General features: G+C 40.4%; 1 protein-coding gene across 1 annotated transcript in view; it reads left to right on the forward strand.

Moving 5' to 3' along the window:
* LOC111145570 (tyrosylprotein sulfotransferase 1) overlaps window positions 1–15,181 on the forward strand; it is a 131,794-nt gene that overhangs the window by 29,661 nt on the left and 86,952 nt on the right. The window contains exon 2 of the mRNA XM_022500512.1: window positions 13,951–14,896. Within this exon, the coding sequence (XP_022356220.1) occupies window positions 14,052–14,896 (845 nt within the window). The 5' untranslated portion in view covers window positions 13,951–14,051. The remainder of the gene's footprint in view (window positions 1–13,950; window positions 14,897–15,181) is intronic.

Raw genomic sequence — 15,181 nt, forward strand, 5'->3', positions numbered from 1 at the left:
GACTGGCTCTTCTCCCTCTTGACCATGGGGTTTTTTGAAAACAAAATCCCAGAACACTGCTCCTTTAAGAAAATGGGTTCCAGTAGACTTCCCAAAGATCATCAGCTGTGTATACCATATTCTTTTTGTCATTTGCCATTTGTTGTCAGTGGTTCTAGTTGCAGACCCCAATGTATGGCAAGAAAAAGGTGTTCCCCCAGCTCTATGAGCTGACATGAGAATTGGTCTTGCGACAGTGGTTTGTTTACTGGAAGTTTCTTTGGAATGGCAAAACTGTAATTTAAATTAACCCCTGGAAACATTAATTGACAAGCTTAAAGGCGTGATATACTTATGTTTCCTTTTGCTAAAAAATTTAGGGAATAGAGAAACCCACTGTGGAACAGAGTTTAGACAGCAGGCAAAATGGCATTGGCTGTTGCTACTTGCTCTATTGGTTGAATAGGCCCAAGAGAGGAGCTAATGGGTAACATTGTAAAGAATCATTTTAGAGATAGTTACTTTGTTTAATTTATCTTTTCCTAGGGCATTTGCTCATAATCTCTTTGTATCGAGCACATGGCCACTTTGTGATTATAAAAGCAGGGTGTGATGTATGTGCTCATGAGTACTCATGCCTGGGACTATGTGCACTGAGTGTTTGGTACAGTCTTTCTGACTACTGACCTCTATACCCCTACTTCTGTTTACTGATCACTGTTTTTGATTGGAAATCTTTATAAAATTTGTAAAGATTTAAGTAAGGAAGTATAATGTCAACACTCTCTTCTCTAGAGTCTTTCATTTCTGGGAGTCTTGCATTTGGCTTGCTGAGAAACAGTGGTCCTATTAATAGTGATTTTTCAGATATGTTTGTTGCAGTGTTTAATGTTTTTTCTTTCCCCTGGAGACAAAAACAAGACTGAACTTTTTTGTGTTCTCTTCTAGCTCAGCCTCAGCTCTGTGAATGTCCCAGTTGGGAAAATACTGATACTGCTTGTTTGAAAATTAGTGAAATGGACAAAGGTCTCTGTGTGTGGATACATGTGCTTTTGTGTGTCTTTGTGTGTGTGTATGTGCATGTGCACAGTGGTTGAATATATAAGGATAATGGTCAGACCAGCTTTTGATGTACTTTCTACTTAAATTATAGGGCTACTTTTTAAAAGAAGAATGAGGAGAATTCATATCAAGGTGTGAATAGAGACTTCATTTCCGCAGCATCTCTTGTCTAGAGCAATGTACTTCCCAGTTTGGTTGGTTTACTAATGCTTCTTGAGGACTCAGTGTACAGTGTGACCTCATGCTCTGTTATCCCACTCATGCTGTGGTAGGGGGATGAAACCTAGACAAGGACTCTGAATTTCTGAGCTTAAATCTTTCGGAGTAGGGGTGTGTGGGTGGCTCAGTCGTTAACCATCTGACTTCGGCTGAGGTCGTGATCCTAGGATCCTGCGATCATGCCCCACATCAGGCTCTCTGCATGGCGGGTGCCCGCTTTTCTCTCTCCCACTCCTCCTGCTTGTGTTCCTGTTCTCGCTGTCTCTCTGTCTGTGAAATAAATAAATAAAATCTTTTTTTTTAAACTTTTTGAGTAAATAAAATATACATGATAAAATAAAAAGCAACCTTTGAAGAATGGGTAAGATTTAGGGGCGCCTGGGTGGCTCAGTCGTTAAGCGCCTGCCTTCAGCTTAGGTCATGATCCCGGGGTCCTGGGATTGAGCCCTACATTGGGCTCCCTGCTCTGTGGGAAGCCTGCTTCCCCCTCTCCCACTCCCCCTGCTTGTGTTCCCCCACTTGCTGTCTCTCTCTCTGCCAAGTAAATAAATAAAATCTTAAAAAAAAAAAAAAATTGGGTAAGATTTAGAGAAGTGGTGAGGAAAATGTGCTATTAGGTCCTCCATTTTTGTATCTATAAAATGAGAGCATTGGATCAAATAGGCCCCTCTTAGCACTGATGCTGTCTGATTATGTGATTCTTCAAATTAAGAAACATGCACAGAGGGAAAAGTAGGCTTCATAAGCTTAGTGAAAAACATGAGAATGTTTCTGGGAAACCCCAAATCCCTTTTTTTCCAATTTTAATATCCCTTACAACGTCTTTGACCAGCATCTTACCTGAATTCAAACATGTTGAAGGGGACATAGAACATACTTTTTTTTCCCCTAATGTGTTGGGGAAAACAATATTTAATATAAAAATACATTAAAAGTGAAAATTTGAAAAAAATCCAAATTGTGTTGACACAATTATTAAGTATGCTTGGGTATGTTGTAAGGCTTTGTTTTTCCACATTATCCTTAGTAAAGAAGGAGTTGGCCTTCATTTTAGTTCTTTTTCTTTTTCTTTTTTCTTTTTTTTAAAGATTTTATTTCTTTATTTGACAGATCACAAGCAGGCAGAGAGGGAGGGGGAAGCAGGCTCCCCATCGAGCAGAGAGCCCGATGCGGGGCTCGATCCCAGGACCCCAAGATCACGACCCGAGCCGAAGGCAGAGGCCTCAACCCACTGAGCCACCCAGGCACCCCTTCATTTTAGTTCTTATGAAACTTCTAATTTAAGAGGTGTCTTCTCAGTTAGCTTGAACAAGAAGATATATTGTCCTGACCTCTATCAGTGTTATTTTTGATCTCTATAGAGATTTCTTGACAAAATCAATAGAAAAAGAGAAATTTAACACAGATTTAATGTTGGATGTCTTAAGTCTTTTCAAGGCTATTTTGAAAAACAATACTAGGCTGTGAGCAGAGGAATGATGTGTTCTGACTAAATTTTAAAAAGATCCCTCTGGGGGTTCCCGGGTGGCTCAGTTGGTTAAGTGTCTGCCTTTGGCTCAGGTCCTGATCCGGGGTCCTGGGATTGAGCCCTACATCAGGCTCCTTGCTCAGCATGGAGCCTGCTTCTCCCTCACCCTCTGCCTGCTGCTCTGCCTATTTGTGCTCTCTCGCTCTCTCTGAAAAATAAATAAATAAAATCTTAAAAAAAAAAATCCCTCTGACTGTTGAGTTGAGAATAGGGGACAGGAGTAGAAATAAGGATATCTTTCCATAATCCTGGTGAGAGATGCTGGTGGTGCAAATGAAGTGGTCAGATTGTGACTATATTTTGAAGATAGAGCCAATAGAATTTTTATCAGATTTGGATGTAAGATATGAGGAAGGATATGAATCAAATATGTATTAAATGTTTTAAAATTGAGCATATCCCACACTCAGTATTCCACACACTTTGACCTAGCAATTCCTCTTTCAAAACTTTAGTTTAAGAATATAATTGCCTGGGTGGCTCAGTGGGTTAAAGCCTCTGCCTTCCACTCAGGTCATGATCCCAGGGTTTTGGGATCGAGCCCCGCATGGGGCTCTCTGCTCAGCAGGGAGCCTGCTTCCTCCTCTCTCTATCTGCCTACCTCTCTGCCTACTTGTGATCTCTGTCAAATAAATAAAATCTTAAAAAAAAAAGAAAAGAATATAATCATATGGACAAAGATGTTTGTTTATACAAGAATATTTATCACAGTGTTAGTCAGAGTCATGAAAGTTTAAAAACAAGTAAATCATAATAGAGTGTTGGCCAAATAAATGTTAGTAGATCTGTAAGCAGAAAGAGTTAGGTGTCCCCAGAAAAGGAAAGATATGACCTTTGTGACACTGAGAGGCCATTTTTAAAAGATTATTTATTTATTTATTTATTTGACAGAGAGGGAGATCACAAGTAGCCAGAGAGGCAGGCAGAGAGAGGGGGAATCAGGCTCCCCGCCAAGCAGAGAGCCCGATGTGGGGCTCGATCCCAGGACCCTTAGACCCTGACCTGAGCTGAAGGCAGAGGCTTAACCCACGGAGTTACCGAGGTGCCCCACTGAGAGGCCATTTTCCCCCCCCCCCCCGGGGCGGCCCCCCCCCCCCCCCCCCCCGCCATGATCTGTGCCCTGCTTACCCAAGCGCACTTCTTGCAGAACTTTCTTGGAGATCAGAATTAGAAAGAAATGCAAAAACCTAAGTAGTTAAGGGTTTTTGTTCTGTTTTGTTGTTTTAAGATTTATTTATTTTAGAAAGAGATCAAGCATTAAGTTGAAGGGTCAAGAGAAGGAGAGAGACTCAAGCTGATTTTGTGCTGAGCTTGGAGCCTAGGCAGGGCTCAATCTCACGACCCTGAGATCACGACCTGAGCTAAAACCAAGAGTCTGACACTTAACCAGCTGCACCACCCACGCGCCCCAGTAGTTAATAATTTTAAGGAAATAAAAGGAATGCAAAAACTAAGTCTACCAGGCCAGGAAATAGCCTAACCATATCAGGGACAATAAATCAGTGGTAAAAAAATTCCAGTGGTGTTTCATAAGCAAGCAAAGCTCTGCATTCCTTTCCTGAGATAAGGAGCCCCAAACCCCATCCAGTTTATACAAGATCTCAGAGCATGCCCATATAGCCCCTTTAATGGTTATATCTGCTTCCTTGTAATGTTAAAGTCTCCTTCCTGGAAGGAGCACAAGCTTCAATAACATAACATAGGATGTATGTATAGGCCTGTTTTCTAAGTACAAGAGTGCAACCTTATGCCCGCCCTTATAATGACAGAGCTTCCCTTTCTGAGTATTTGTCCTAACCCTAAATAGAAGGAACCCGCTCACTCCTGCTCAGGGATTCACTGCTTTGGAAGTTATTCTTCATGATTCCCTTTATTTGCTGCAGGTAGTTTCCTTTGTTTGCCAGCTCTGCTTTGGGGTAGTCTCTACCTGTACCTCACCAAGGAGCAAACTCACAGTTTTGTTATGGGTCCTTTCAGTAAAGTATCATGCAAAGTATGCTTCTGGACAAATAAATATGTTAATATTTTTCCAGTTTTTGTCTTTTTATATATTTTACTGAGAATTTGGGATATTTTAATGCAAAGTTATCAGATACTGTTGGTTGCTACTGTAGTAACTTAGTGGTTTTTGTCATGTTAGCTTTTGGTTGGTGAATATTTTGTATCTGATATGTGCTTGGGGAAGAGTTGGTTTATGGGTATCTTGCTTTTGTACATTGAATTTTAAATTGTTGCTCAGGTAATTTTTGAAAAAGACTCATTTACTTATTACATATTGAAGTCAGAGGTTGGTAAGTTAAATGTAATTTAAAATACATATAGTACTAAATTTTATCAAAAAGCTTTGCCATTTTCAAAAAAAAAAAAGCTTTGCCATTTTCGAGTGATTTCTTAGTGATTACTGCTCTTCTCTCTTACAACATGCAGTATGCATCTGCCACGGCACAAACAAATGAAATGTGCTAGAGGAATCATTCCTATAGAACTATCTAAAATGAAACCCACCATTATTAGGGTTAATTTGGTTCCCTAAGAGCACTTTTCTTTGCTTCACTAAGTAAGTTTTATTTGCTTTGTTCAGACTTAAATGAGTTTTTATTTCATCCCAGTGTTTATAAAATGGAAAACATGAGAAAATTTTTCTAGGATCATTTCTCTGCTTTTGTCAGTAAAACCCATCATTTGTTTAATGTATTCCTATTACCACTGAATTTATCACCACTAAATAATGCTTGATCAGAAACATTAATTAGAAGATTCAGAATCATGAACTCTCCTGTTTTGATCTTCAATCATTTTTCCCTGTCCCCCACATTTCCTTGCAAATTTCTCTTGGTTAATTTTTTTTGTTTTGTTTTAAAGATTATCATTCAGTAAAATAGACTTTTTATTTCGGTGCATATTTCTGTGAATTTTAATACATATATTGATTTGTGTAACAACTACGACAGAACACAGAACACAGAATAAATAGTTCCATCATCCCAGAACACAGAACACAGAATAAATAGTTCCATCATCCCAGAAAACTTTATTTTGTTATATCCCTTTAAAGTTACAGTCTTGTGAGCCTGGGTGGCTCAGTCAGTTAAGCATCTGCTTTTGGCTGAAGTCATGATGGCTCCGCATCCGGCTCCCTGATCAGTGGGGAGTTTGCTTTCCCGTCTCCCTCTTGTTTCCCCCAACCCTGCTCATGCTCTCTCTCTCACTCACTCTTTCTCAAATAAATAAATAAAATCTTTAAAAAAAAATAAATTTACAGTCTTCTGGCATCCAATGATCTGTAGTTTTGCCTTTTGAGAATATTTTATGAATAGAACTGTTTTGAGACTGTCTTCTTTCTTTTTATACATTATACGTAGTGTCTTTGGGATTCATCCGCATTGTTGTGTGTATCAAGAGTTTGTTCTTTTTCATTGCTGAGGAGTATTCCATCAGTGGATTTACCATGGTTTATCTGATTTACACATTGCTTGTGTTTTTAGTTTTTGGTGATTATGAATAGAGCTGCTGTAGACATTCATGTGCAGGTTTTGTGTAAACATAGATTTCGTTTCTCTAGGATAAATGCTCAGGAGTACAGTGATTGGGTTGTATGATAAGTGTATGTTTACACTATTAGGATCTACCGAACACTTCTTCAGATGTAGCATTATGCATTCCCAGAAATACAGAAGTCCAGTTACTCATGCTTGTCAGCACTTGATAGTGTCAGTGTTTTTTATCTTAGCCATTCTAAGAAGTGTGTAGCGTGTTGTTGTTTTAACACAATATTATTGAGATGTAACCACATACCAAAAAATTCTCTACAATCTAGGTTTAGAACACTTTCGTCATCCCAGAAAGAAACTATGTAGTAGTCAACTTCCATCTTCCCTTTCGCTTCAGCCCCAGGCAACTACTAATTTTTCTGTCTCTACAGATTTGCCTGTTTTGGACACTTTATATAAATGGAATCATGTAATGTGGTCATTTATGAGTTTCTTTTGATCAATTAGCATAATGTTTTCAAAGTTTGTGTATATTGAATTGTAGATCAGTACTTCACTCCTTTTATGGCTCTGTTGTTTGGATATACTGTTTTGTTTATACATTTGTCAGTTGGTAGACATTTGTGTTGTTGCTGTTTTCTAGCTATAAATAGTGATGCTTTGCACAAGTTTTCTGTGAGCACGTTTTTATTTCTCTTGTGTAGAATTGCTGGATCATATGTGAGTTCTCCATTTAACCTTTTGAGAAACTGCCAAACTTGTTTAAACTGGCTGCAGCATTTTACATCCCACCCACCAGCAGTGTATGAGCAGTGTATATTCCAGTTTCTCCACATCTTTATCACCACTTGTTATTTATTTTTGTTTTTGATTGTAGCCATCTAGTGGGTGTGAAGTAGTTTTGATTTGCATTTTCCTGAAGAATATTGAACATCTTATGTGCATGTTAGCCATTTGTGTCTCTTCTTTGGAGAAATGTCTATATGGGTTTTTGCCTACTTCTTAATTGGGTTATTTGTGTTTATTGTTGAATTATAATAGTTCTTTATATATTCTGGCTATGAGTCCTTTATCAGATACATGATTAGTTTCTCCCATCTTTTGATTTCTTTCACTTTCACATCAAAGAAGGATGATGTTCTTTGAAGCACAAATGTTTTTTTTTTTTTTTAAAGATTTTATTTATTTATTTGACAGAGAGAAATCACAAGTAAGCAGAGAGGCAGGCAGAGAGAGAGGGGGAAGCAGGCTCCCTGCCGAGCAGAAAGCCCGATGTGGGGCTCGAACCCAGGACCTGGGATCATGACCCGAGCTGAAGGCAGCGGCTTAACCCACTGAGCCACCCAGGCGCCCCAAATGTTTTTAATTTTGATGAAATCTAATTCATCTGTTTTTAATTTGCCTCTTGTACTTTTGGTCTTATATCTAAGGAACTGCAGCCACAAAGATTTATACCTCTCTAATCTCAGAGTTTTATAGTTTTAGCTCTGACATTTAAGTCTCTAGTAAATTTTTTTTAAAGATTTTATTTATTTATGTGAGAGAGAGAATAAGAGAAAGAGAGAGAGAGCGAGCATGAGAGGGGAGAAGTTCAGAGGGAGAAGCAGATTCCCCGCTGAGCAGGAAGCCCAATGTGGGACTTGATCCTAGGACTCCAAGATCATGACCTAAGCTGAAGGCAGTCGCCCAACCAACTGAGCCACCCAGGTGCCCCTCTAGTTCCTTTTGAGTAAAGTTTTGTGAACAGATATTCAGCTTCTTTCTTTTACATGTGTATATCCAATTTTCCTAATACCATTTGTTGAAAAGGGCGTTCCTTCCTCACACAGTTGTCTCCGTACCCTGTCAAGAATCAATTGACCGGGGACGCCTGGGTGGCTCAGTTGGTTAAGCGGCTGCCTTCGGCTCAGGTCATGATCCCGGCGTCCTGGGATCGAGTCCCACATCGGGCTCCTTGCTCGGCAGGGAGCCTGCTTCTCCCTCTGCCTCTGCCTACCACTCTGTCTACCTGTGCTTGCTTTCTCCCTCTCTCTCTCTCTGACAAAAAAAAAAAAAAAAGAAAAAGAAAAAGAAAAAGAATCAATTGACCACATCAAAAGATGCTCCACATCAGTCATTATCAGGGAATTGCAAATCAAAACTACAACGAGATATCATATTGCACCTGTCAGAATGGTCAAAATAAAAAAATACGTGAAAACAAGAAGTGTTGATAAGGCTGTAGACGAAAAGGAACCCTATGCACTCATGGTGGGAATGCAACCTGGTGCAGCCACTGTGGAAAACAGTATGGAGTTTCCTCAAAAAGTTAAAAGTAGAACTACCATAGGACCTAGTAATCGCACTGCTGGGTATTTAATCCCAAATTACCCCCCCCCCAAAAAAAAAAAAGGTCAAAGGTATACATGAACCCCTGTTTATTTATTTTTTTAAAGATTTTATTTATTTATTTGACAGAGATCACAAGTAGGCAGAGAGAGAGGAGGAAGCAGGCTCCCTGCTGAGCAGAGAGCCCGATGCGGGGCTCGATCCCAGGACCCTGGGATCATGACCTGAGCTGAAGGCAGAGGCTTAACCCACTGAGCCACCCAGGCGCCCCCATGAACCCCTGTTTATAGCAGCATTGTTCACAGTAGCCAAGATACAGAGGTAGGCCAGTGGCCGTCAGTGGATGAATGGATAAAGAGGTGGTATATATTTATATATTCATACACACGCACACGCATGCACAATGAAATATGACTCAGCCATAAAGAATGAAATCTTGCCATTTGCAGCAACATGGATAGAGTTAGAGAGTATAACGCTAAGTGAAATGAGTCAGAGAAAGACAGATACCATGATTTCACTCATATGTGTAATTTAAGAAACAAAACAAATGAACAAGGGAGAAAAGAGAGAGCAACAAACCAAGAAACAGACTCTTTTTTTTTTTTTAAGAATTTTTATTTATTTATTTGATAGAGGGAGATCACAAGCAGGCAGAGAGACAGGTAGAGAGGGGGAAGCAGGATCTCCGTTGAGCAGATAGCCTGATGCGGGGCTCGATCCCAGGACTCCGAGATCATGACCCGAGCCGAAGGCAGAGGCTTAACCCACTGAGCCACCCAGGTGCCCCAAGAAACAGACTCTTAGTAACAGAGCACAAACTGATGGTTACCAGAGGGGAGGTGGGTGGGGAATTCATGAAATAAGTAATGGAGTTTAAAGAATGCGCTTACCATGATGAGCACTGACCAATATGTAAAATTGTTGAATCACTATATTGTACACTTGAAATTAATATAATACTGTGTGTTAACTCTACTGGAATTGAAATAAAAAACTTAATTAAAAAAAAAAGAAAACCAAAAATGTAAGGGTGTGTTTCTGGATTTATAATCCTATTCTATTCTTTCATATGCTTGTTTTTATCCAGTACTACATTGTCTTCATTACTCTAGCTTTGTAGTAAGTTTTGAGATTGGGAATTGTAAATATTCCAGCATTGTTCTTTTTAAAGATGGTTTTGGCCAGAATGAGACTGTATGAACCTAAAATAGGATTAAGTAACTCCCTGCTTAAAATTTTTAAATCAGCCACAACTGATTGCATCTTTCATAAAATGTCATATTCCTAAACTGATCCACAGGATTTATGATCTGACCCCTGCCCATTTTTCAGGTTTCATTATTCACCCACTTTTTCTCTTGCTTTACCCTGCTCCTTGAAAGCTTTGAAATGGCCTTCCATTGCAGGACTTTTGCATATCTACTTGCTTTTGCTTAGAATATTCTTCTCTTCACTTTGCCTATATCCTGTTCACTGTTCAGATCTCTACCTAAATGTAATCTTTTTAGGTAGTCTGTCCCTATTATTTTAAAAGATTTTATTTATTTTTTGCGTGCATGTGCACACGAGAGAGAGAGAGAGAGAGAGCGAGCGAGCACATGCACACATGAGCGGGAGAAGGGAGAAGGGTAGAGGGAGAAGCAAGCTTCCTGCTGAGCAGGGAACCCAACTCAGGACCCAGCCCCAGGGCCCTGGGATCATGACTTGAGCTGAAGGCAGAAACTTTAACTGACTGAGCCACCCAGGCATCCCTGTCCCTGTTATTTTAAAAATACTTGTTTTTCTTTACCCACTCTGAGAAGTAACAAATATTCTGTAGGAAGTTTGAAAAATAAAGAATGGTGACTACTAGGAAACCAGAGGATAAGCGTTTAGTGTGGTAGATACATCTGATGCCAGGGTGTTATTTGATCCTTTGGTCCTTATTTTCTTTGAAAGCCCACAGAAGTATTTTCTTCACACTTGAAATTGAAGGTTATTTGAAACTGCCAGAATGTATCCAGATTGGGTTTATTGTCGTTTATTTTGCTTAAAATGTTGGTCCTCACATCTATAGATAATTTTTTTTCCATTTCAGCAATGTTTTCTTCATTTGTGCTTATAATTTTCAACCAAAATATTATTCTAGGGTTAAATCTTAATTTTGCAACCTATCTGTTACTCTTTTCTTTCCATTTTCTTTTCTTTCCATCTGCCCCCTTTTAAACTGAATACTAGTATAACATCTTAAGTGTGTCTTTTATATCATGGATGCAGTTTTCTGTATAGATAGTTCAGTGCTATGTTGCTACCAGTGTTCTTTGTTCTTGTTTTAGAGAGAGCACAAGGGTCAGGGGAGGAGGGGCAGAGGGAAATGGAGATGGGGAGAGAATCTTAAACAGGCTCCACACCCAGAGCACTGCCCATGCAGGGCTCGATTTCATGACCCTGAGATCATTACCTGAGCCAAAGTCAAGAGTCAGACACTTAATCAGCAGAGCCACCCAGGTGCCCTACTACCAGTGTTCTTAATCAGTGCTTTTTTCTTTGCGGTCTTTTTTTTTTTTTTTTTTAAGATTTTATTTATTTATTTGAGAGAGAATGAATGAGAGAGAGCATGAGAGAGGAGAAGGTCAGAAGGAGAAGCAGACTCCCCAAGGAGCGGGGAGCCCGATGCGGGACTCGATCTTGGAAGTCCGGGATCATGACCTGAGCCGTAGGCAGCCGCTCAACCAACTGAGCCACCCAGGCGCCCTTTCTTTGCTGTCTTATTAAGCTGATCGTTTAATCTCAATGTATTCTCACTTTGTTTTCCTATGTTATAGCTTTATAGTACGGTACTGTTATGCCCCAATAATGGGTCCGTGATTAAAGGAGCGAGACTGATACAAAGCGAAGGTCAAGCAAAGCTTTATTTCGCGCCAAGCATCAAGAATCTAACCGAACGTTCGGGGCCGCACCTCTTACAAGAGAGGGCGACCCTTCTCTGTTTCACAGTCTAGCTTTTAAGGGCACAGGCCATGCGGTCGGGCCTGGCCACGCACAGGTGGCCAATGAGATTGTAACACACCCAGGAAACTCCACAGTGATGCTAGGTGACCAACTGAGTTACAATTTACCCTAGTAGACATTTGAACCAGCCTATTACACCTTGATTGGGATTGGAGCCCAAAAGGTTCCCAAAGGGCGGGGCCCATACTCCTTGGTAACCAGGGAGAGAGTATGCATCCCCCCACTGATCGGATGTCTCCACCTGGCCTGACCCACCTTTGTATCTGGGCTTTGTTACCTGAAGCTGGTCTCCAAGTCAATCCCCTGGGGGAAGGGGAGCAGGGACAGTTTCTAAATAGGTCCTTACAGGTACACTGCCTGGCACATAATATGTGTTCAGATATGCAATGAAAGGAATGGATATATGAGTAAACAAAAACCAGATCTTGGTGTATCCTACTGAGACTCTCAAAATATTTTTCTAGGAAAGTATTCTTTAAAAAAAAAGAAAACAACCAGCTGTGTTGAGGTATAACTTATATACAATAAGATTTACCATTGTAAGTGTCCAATTCTGTGATTTTTTAGTAAGTTTTCTAGAGGTGTGTAATAACACAGCAGTCCAGTTTTAGAACATTTCCATTCCATTCCTGCAAAAAGTCACTTCATGCCTATTTGTCATTAAATTCCTGCTTCCAGCCTCTGCTTTCTGTCTCTTTAAATTTGCCTTGTATGGACATTTCATGTAAGTATATGCTGATGCAGCTGCTCAGATGCACACCCACACACTTAACATTGTTTTCATTGCTAAGCATGGCTCTCTAGGGGCTGCCTTCCTGTCAGCGTAGCTTAGTGGACAATGAGTGGGCTCAAGTGTCTTAAGACAGTGTGACCTTTCATCTGCCGGTGGATCTTCATGTGCGTAGAGGAGCACATTCAAAGTTTGGGTGTTTCATATCTGCGCTGGTGCTTACCTTCCTATCATTCCTGTCATGTCTCCTCTTTGCCTCATGCACCTCTTCATTGGCAAAGAGCTCGCCAGTCATGGCTGCTAATTGTCTTCACACACTGTTCACCAGTTCTCCCGAACGACTTCTTGTTTCCTAAACATGCTGTGTTCAGTCATGTCTTTGTGCAAGTTCCTACTGCTGAGAGTACCTCCCTCTTGGGCTGTGTTCTGTCGTGTCATTGTGCGCAGGAAATTGTACACAGGTTCCTACTGCTGAGAGTACCCTCCCTCTTACTTTCTTTTGAGGCTTTTATAGCTTCCTCTGCTAGACTTATGTACTTCTTTTCATTATACTTTCTTTGTCCTGTTGGCTTGTTTCTACTAAGGCTCTGGGTGCGTTTTGTCATCATTTGCTCATCTGTCTGTTCATGAGACTGTTTCCTGAGAGCAGGAGTCACTGCGTTGTAGTTGTTGTCAAAGCTTATCCGCAGCCAAGCCCAAGTACCTGGCCTGTAGTATCTAAATAAATGACTTGTGGGATAAATAAACTGAATCTTTGTTAAAGTTTTGGCGGTTGTGTATTTCTTCTGTAATTTCTCTTTAGAGTAGAATGGAGGATAATGACTTCTTAGGGGTGAAGCAAATCTGAATGCCAGTGGTTAGATTGCAGACATACTTGGACATATTAAATATTTGCATGATTCACTGATAGAACTAGTTTTATTTTGCCATTCTCTGCAAGGTACCTAGCTTCAGAATTGTATGGGTTTTTTTTTGTTTGTTTGTTTTTTGTTTTGTTTTTTTAAAGTTTTTATTTATTTGACAGAGAGAGAAATCACAAGTAGGCAGAGAGAGGCAGGCAGACAGAGGGGGGAAAGCAGGCTCCCCGCTGAGCGGAGAGCCTGATGCGGGGCTCGATCCCAGGACTCTGAGATCATGACCTGAGCCGAAGGCAGAGGCTTAACCCACTGAGCGACCCAGGCGCCCCTGTATGGGTTTTCTTTTTAATGATTTTATTTATTTATTTGACAGAGATCACAAGTAGGCAGAGAGGCAGGCAGAGAGAGAGAGGAGGAAGCAGGCTCCCCGCTGAGCAGAGAGCCGGATGCGGGGCTCGATCCCAGGATCCTGGGATCATGACCTGAGCTGAAGGCAGAGGCTTTAACCCACTGAGCCACCCAGGCACCCCAGCTTCAGAATTGTTACATTAAGAAAAGCTGTTTCTGATTAGAAATGATTTCTTTTTGCTTGCATTTGTGTATACTTATGTTCCAAGAATATCACAGTATTTAAGACTGCTTCAGCTTCTTTCTAGCTAAAATGTAATGGTGATCACTGATGACTAAGTTGTAAACAATTTCTTTTTTTTTGGTAAACAGTCTTAATGTGATGATAAAATAACTTTTTCCTTTTCCCATTAGATGTTCATCCTCTTTCTGCAATAGAATCTCCATGGCCTGAACATTTTCTGAAAATTATTTTGAGCAGACTACCTGTTTAATAACAAAATAACCACATCAAGATGGTTGGAAAACTGAAACAGAACTTACTATTGGCATGTCTGGTGATTAGTTCTGTGACTGTGTTTTACTTGGGCCAACACGCCATGGAATGCCATCACCGAATAGAAGAACGTAGCCAGCCCCTCAAATTGGAGAGCGTAAAGACCACTGTGCGAACTGGCCTGGACGTCAAAGCCAATAAAACTTTTGCCTATCACAAAGATATGCCTTTAATATTTATTGGAGGTGTGCCTCGGAGTGGAACCACACTCATGAGGGCCATGCTAGATGCACATCCTGATATTCGCTGTGGAGAGGAAACCAGGGTGATTCCCCGAATCCTGGCCCTGAAGCAGATGTGGTCGCGGTCAAGTAAAGAGAAAATACGCTTGGATGAGGCTGGTGTCACCGATGAAGTGCTGGATTCTGCCATGCAAGCCTTCCTACTAGAAATTATTGTTAAGCACGGAGAACCAGCTCCTTATTTATGTAATAAAGATCCCTTTGCCCTGAAATCCTTAACTTACCTTGCTAGGTTATTCCCCAATGCCAAATTTCTCCTGATGGTCCGAGATGGCCGGGCATCAGTACATTCAATGATTTCTCGGAAAGTTACCATAGCTGGGTTTGACCTGAACAGTTACAGAGACTGTTTGACCAAATGGAATCGTGCCATAGAGACCATGTATAACCAGTGTATGGAAGTTGGCTATAAAAAATGCATGTTAGTTCACTATGAACAACTTGTCTTGCATCCTGAACGGTGGATGAGAACACTCTTAAAGTTCCTTCAGATTCCATGGAACCACTCAGTATTACATCATGAGGAGATGATTGGGAAAGCTGGAGGAGTATCTCTGTCAAAGTGAGTAGATGTCATTATTATTTTTATTACCCTATATTCAGGTAATAAAGCGGTATGTATATGTGTAAACTCCAGCTCTCTTTTGGAATAGATACAACTTCATCAATGAGTTTTAAAAAAAATTCTCTAGCTAGCTCATAGACCTTTTCATTTATTTAATTCATCTGTATATTTAGAATTGTGGTTCTTTTTATTTTTTTGATGGAAGCAAACCTAATTTGTAGCAATTAAATGTCTTTTTCACAGACCTTAGGCCTTAATGTCCATCATTCAATTTTAGTGACT

Source organism: Enhydra lutris, unplaced genomic scaffold (assembly GCF_002288905.1).
Source record: "Enhydra lutris kenyoni isolate GAN:26980312 unplaced genomic scaffold, ASM228890v2 scaffoldscaffold13, whole genome shotgun sequence".
Lineage (NCBI taxonomy): Eukaryota > Metazoa > Chordata > Mammalia > Carnivora > Mustelidae > Enhydra > Enhydra lutris.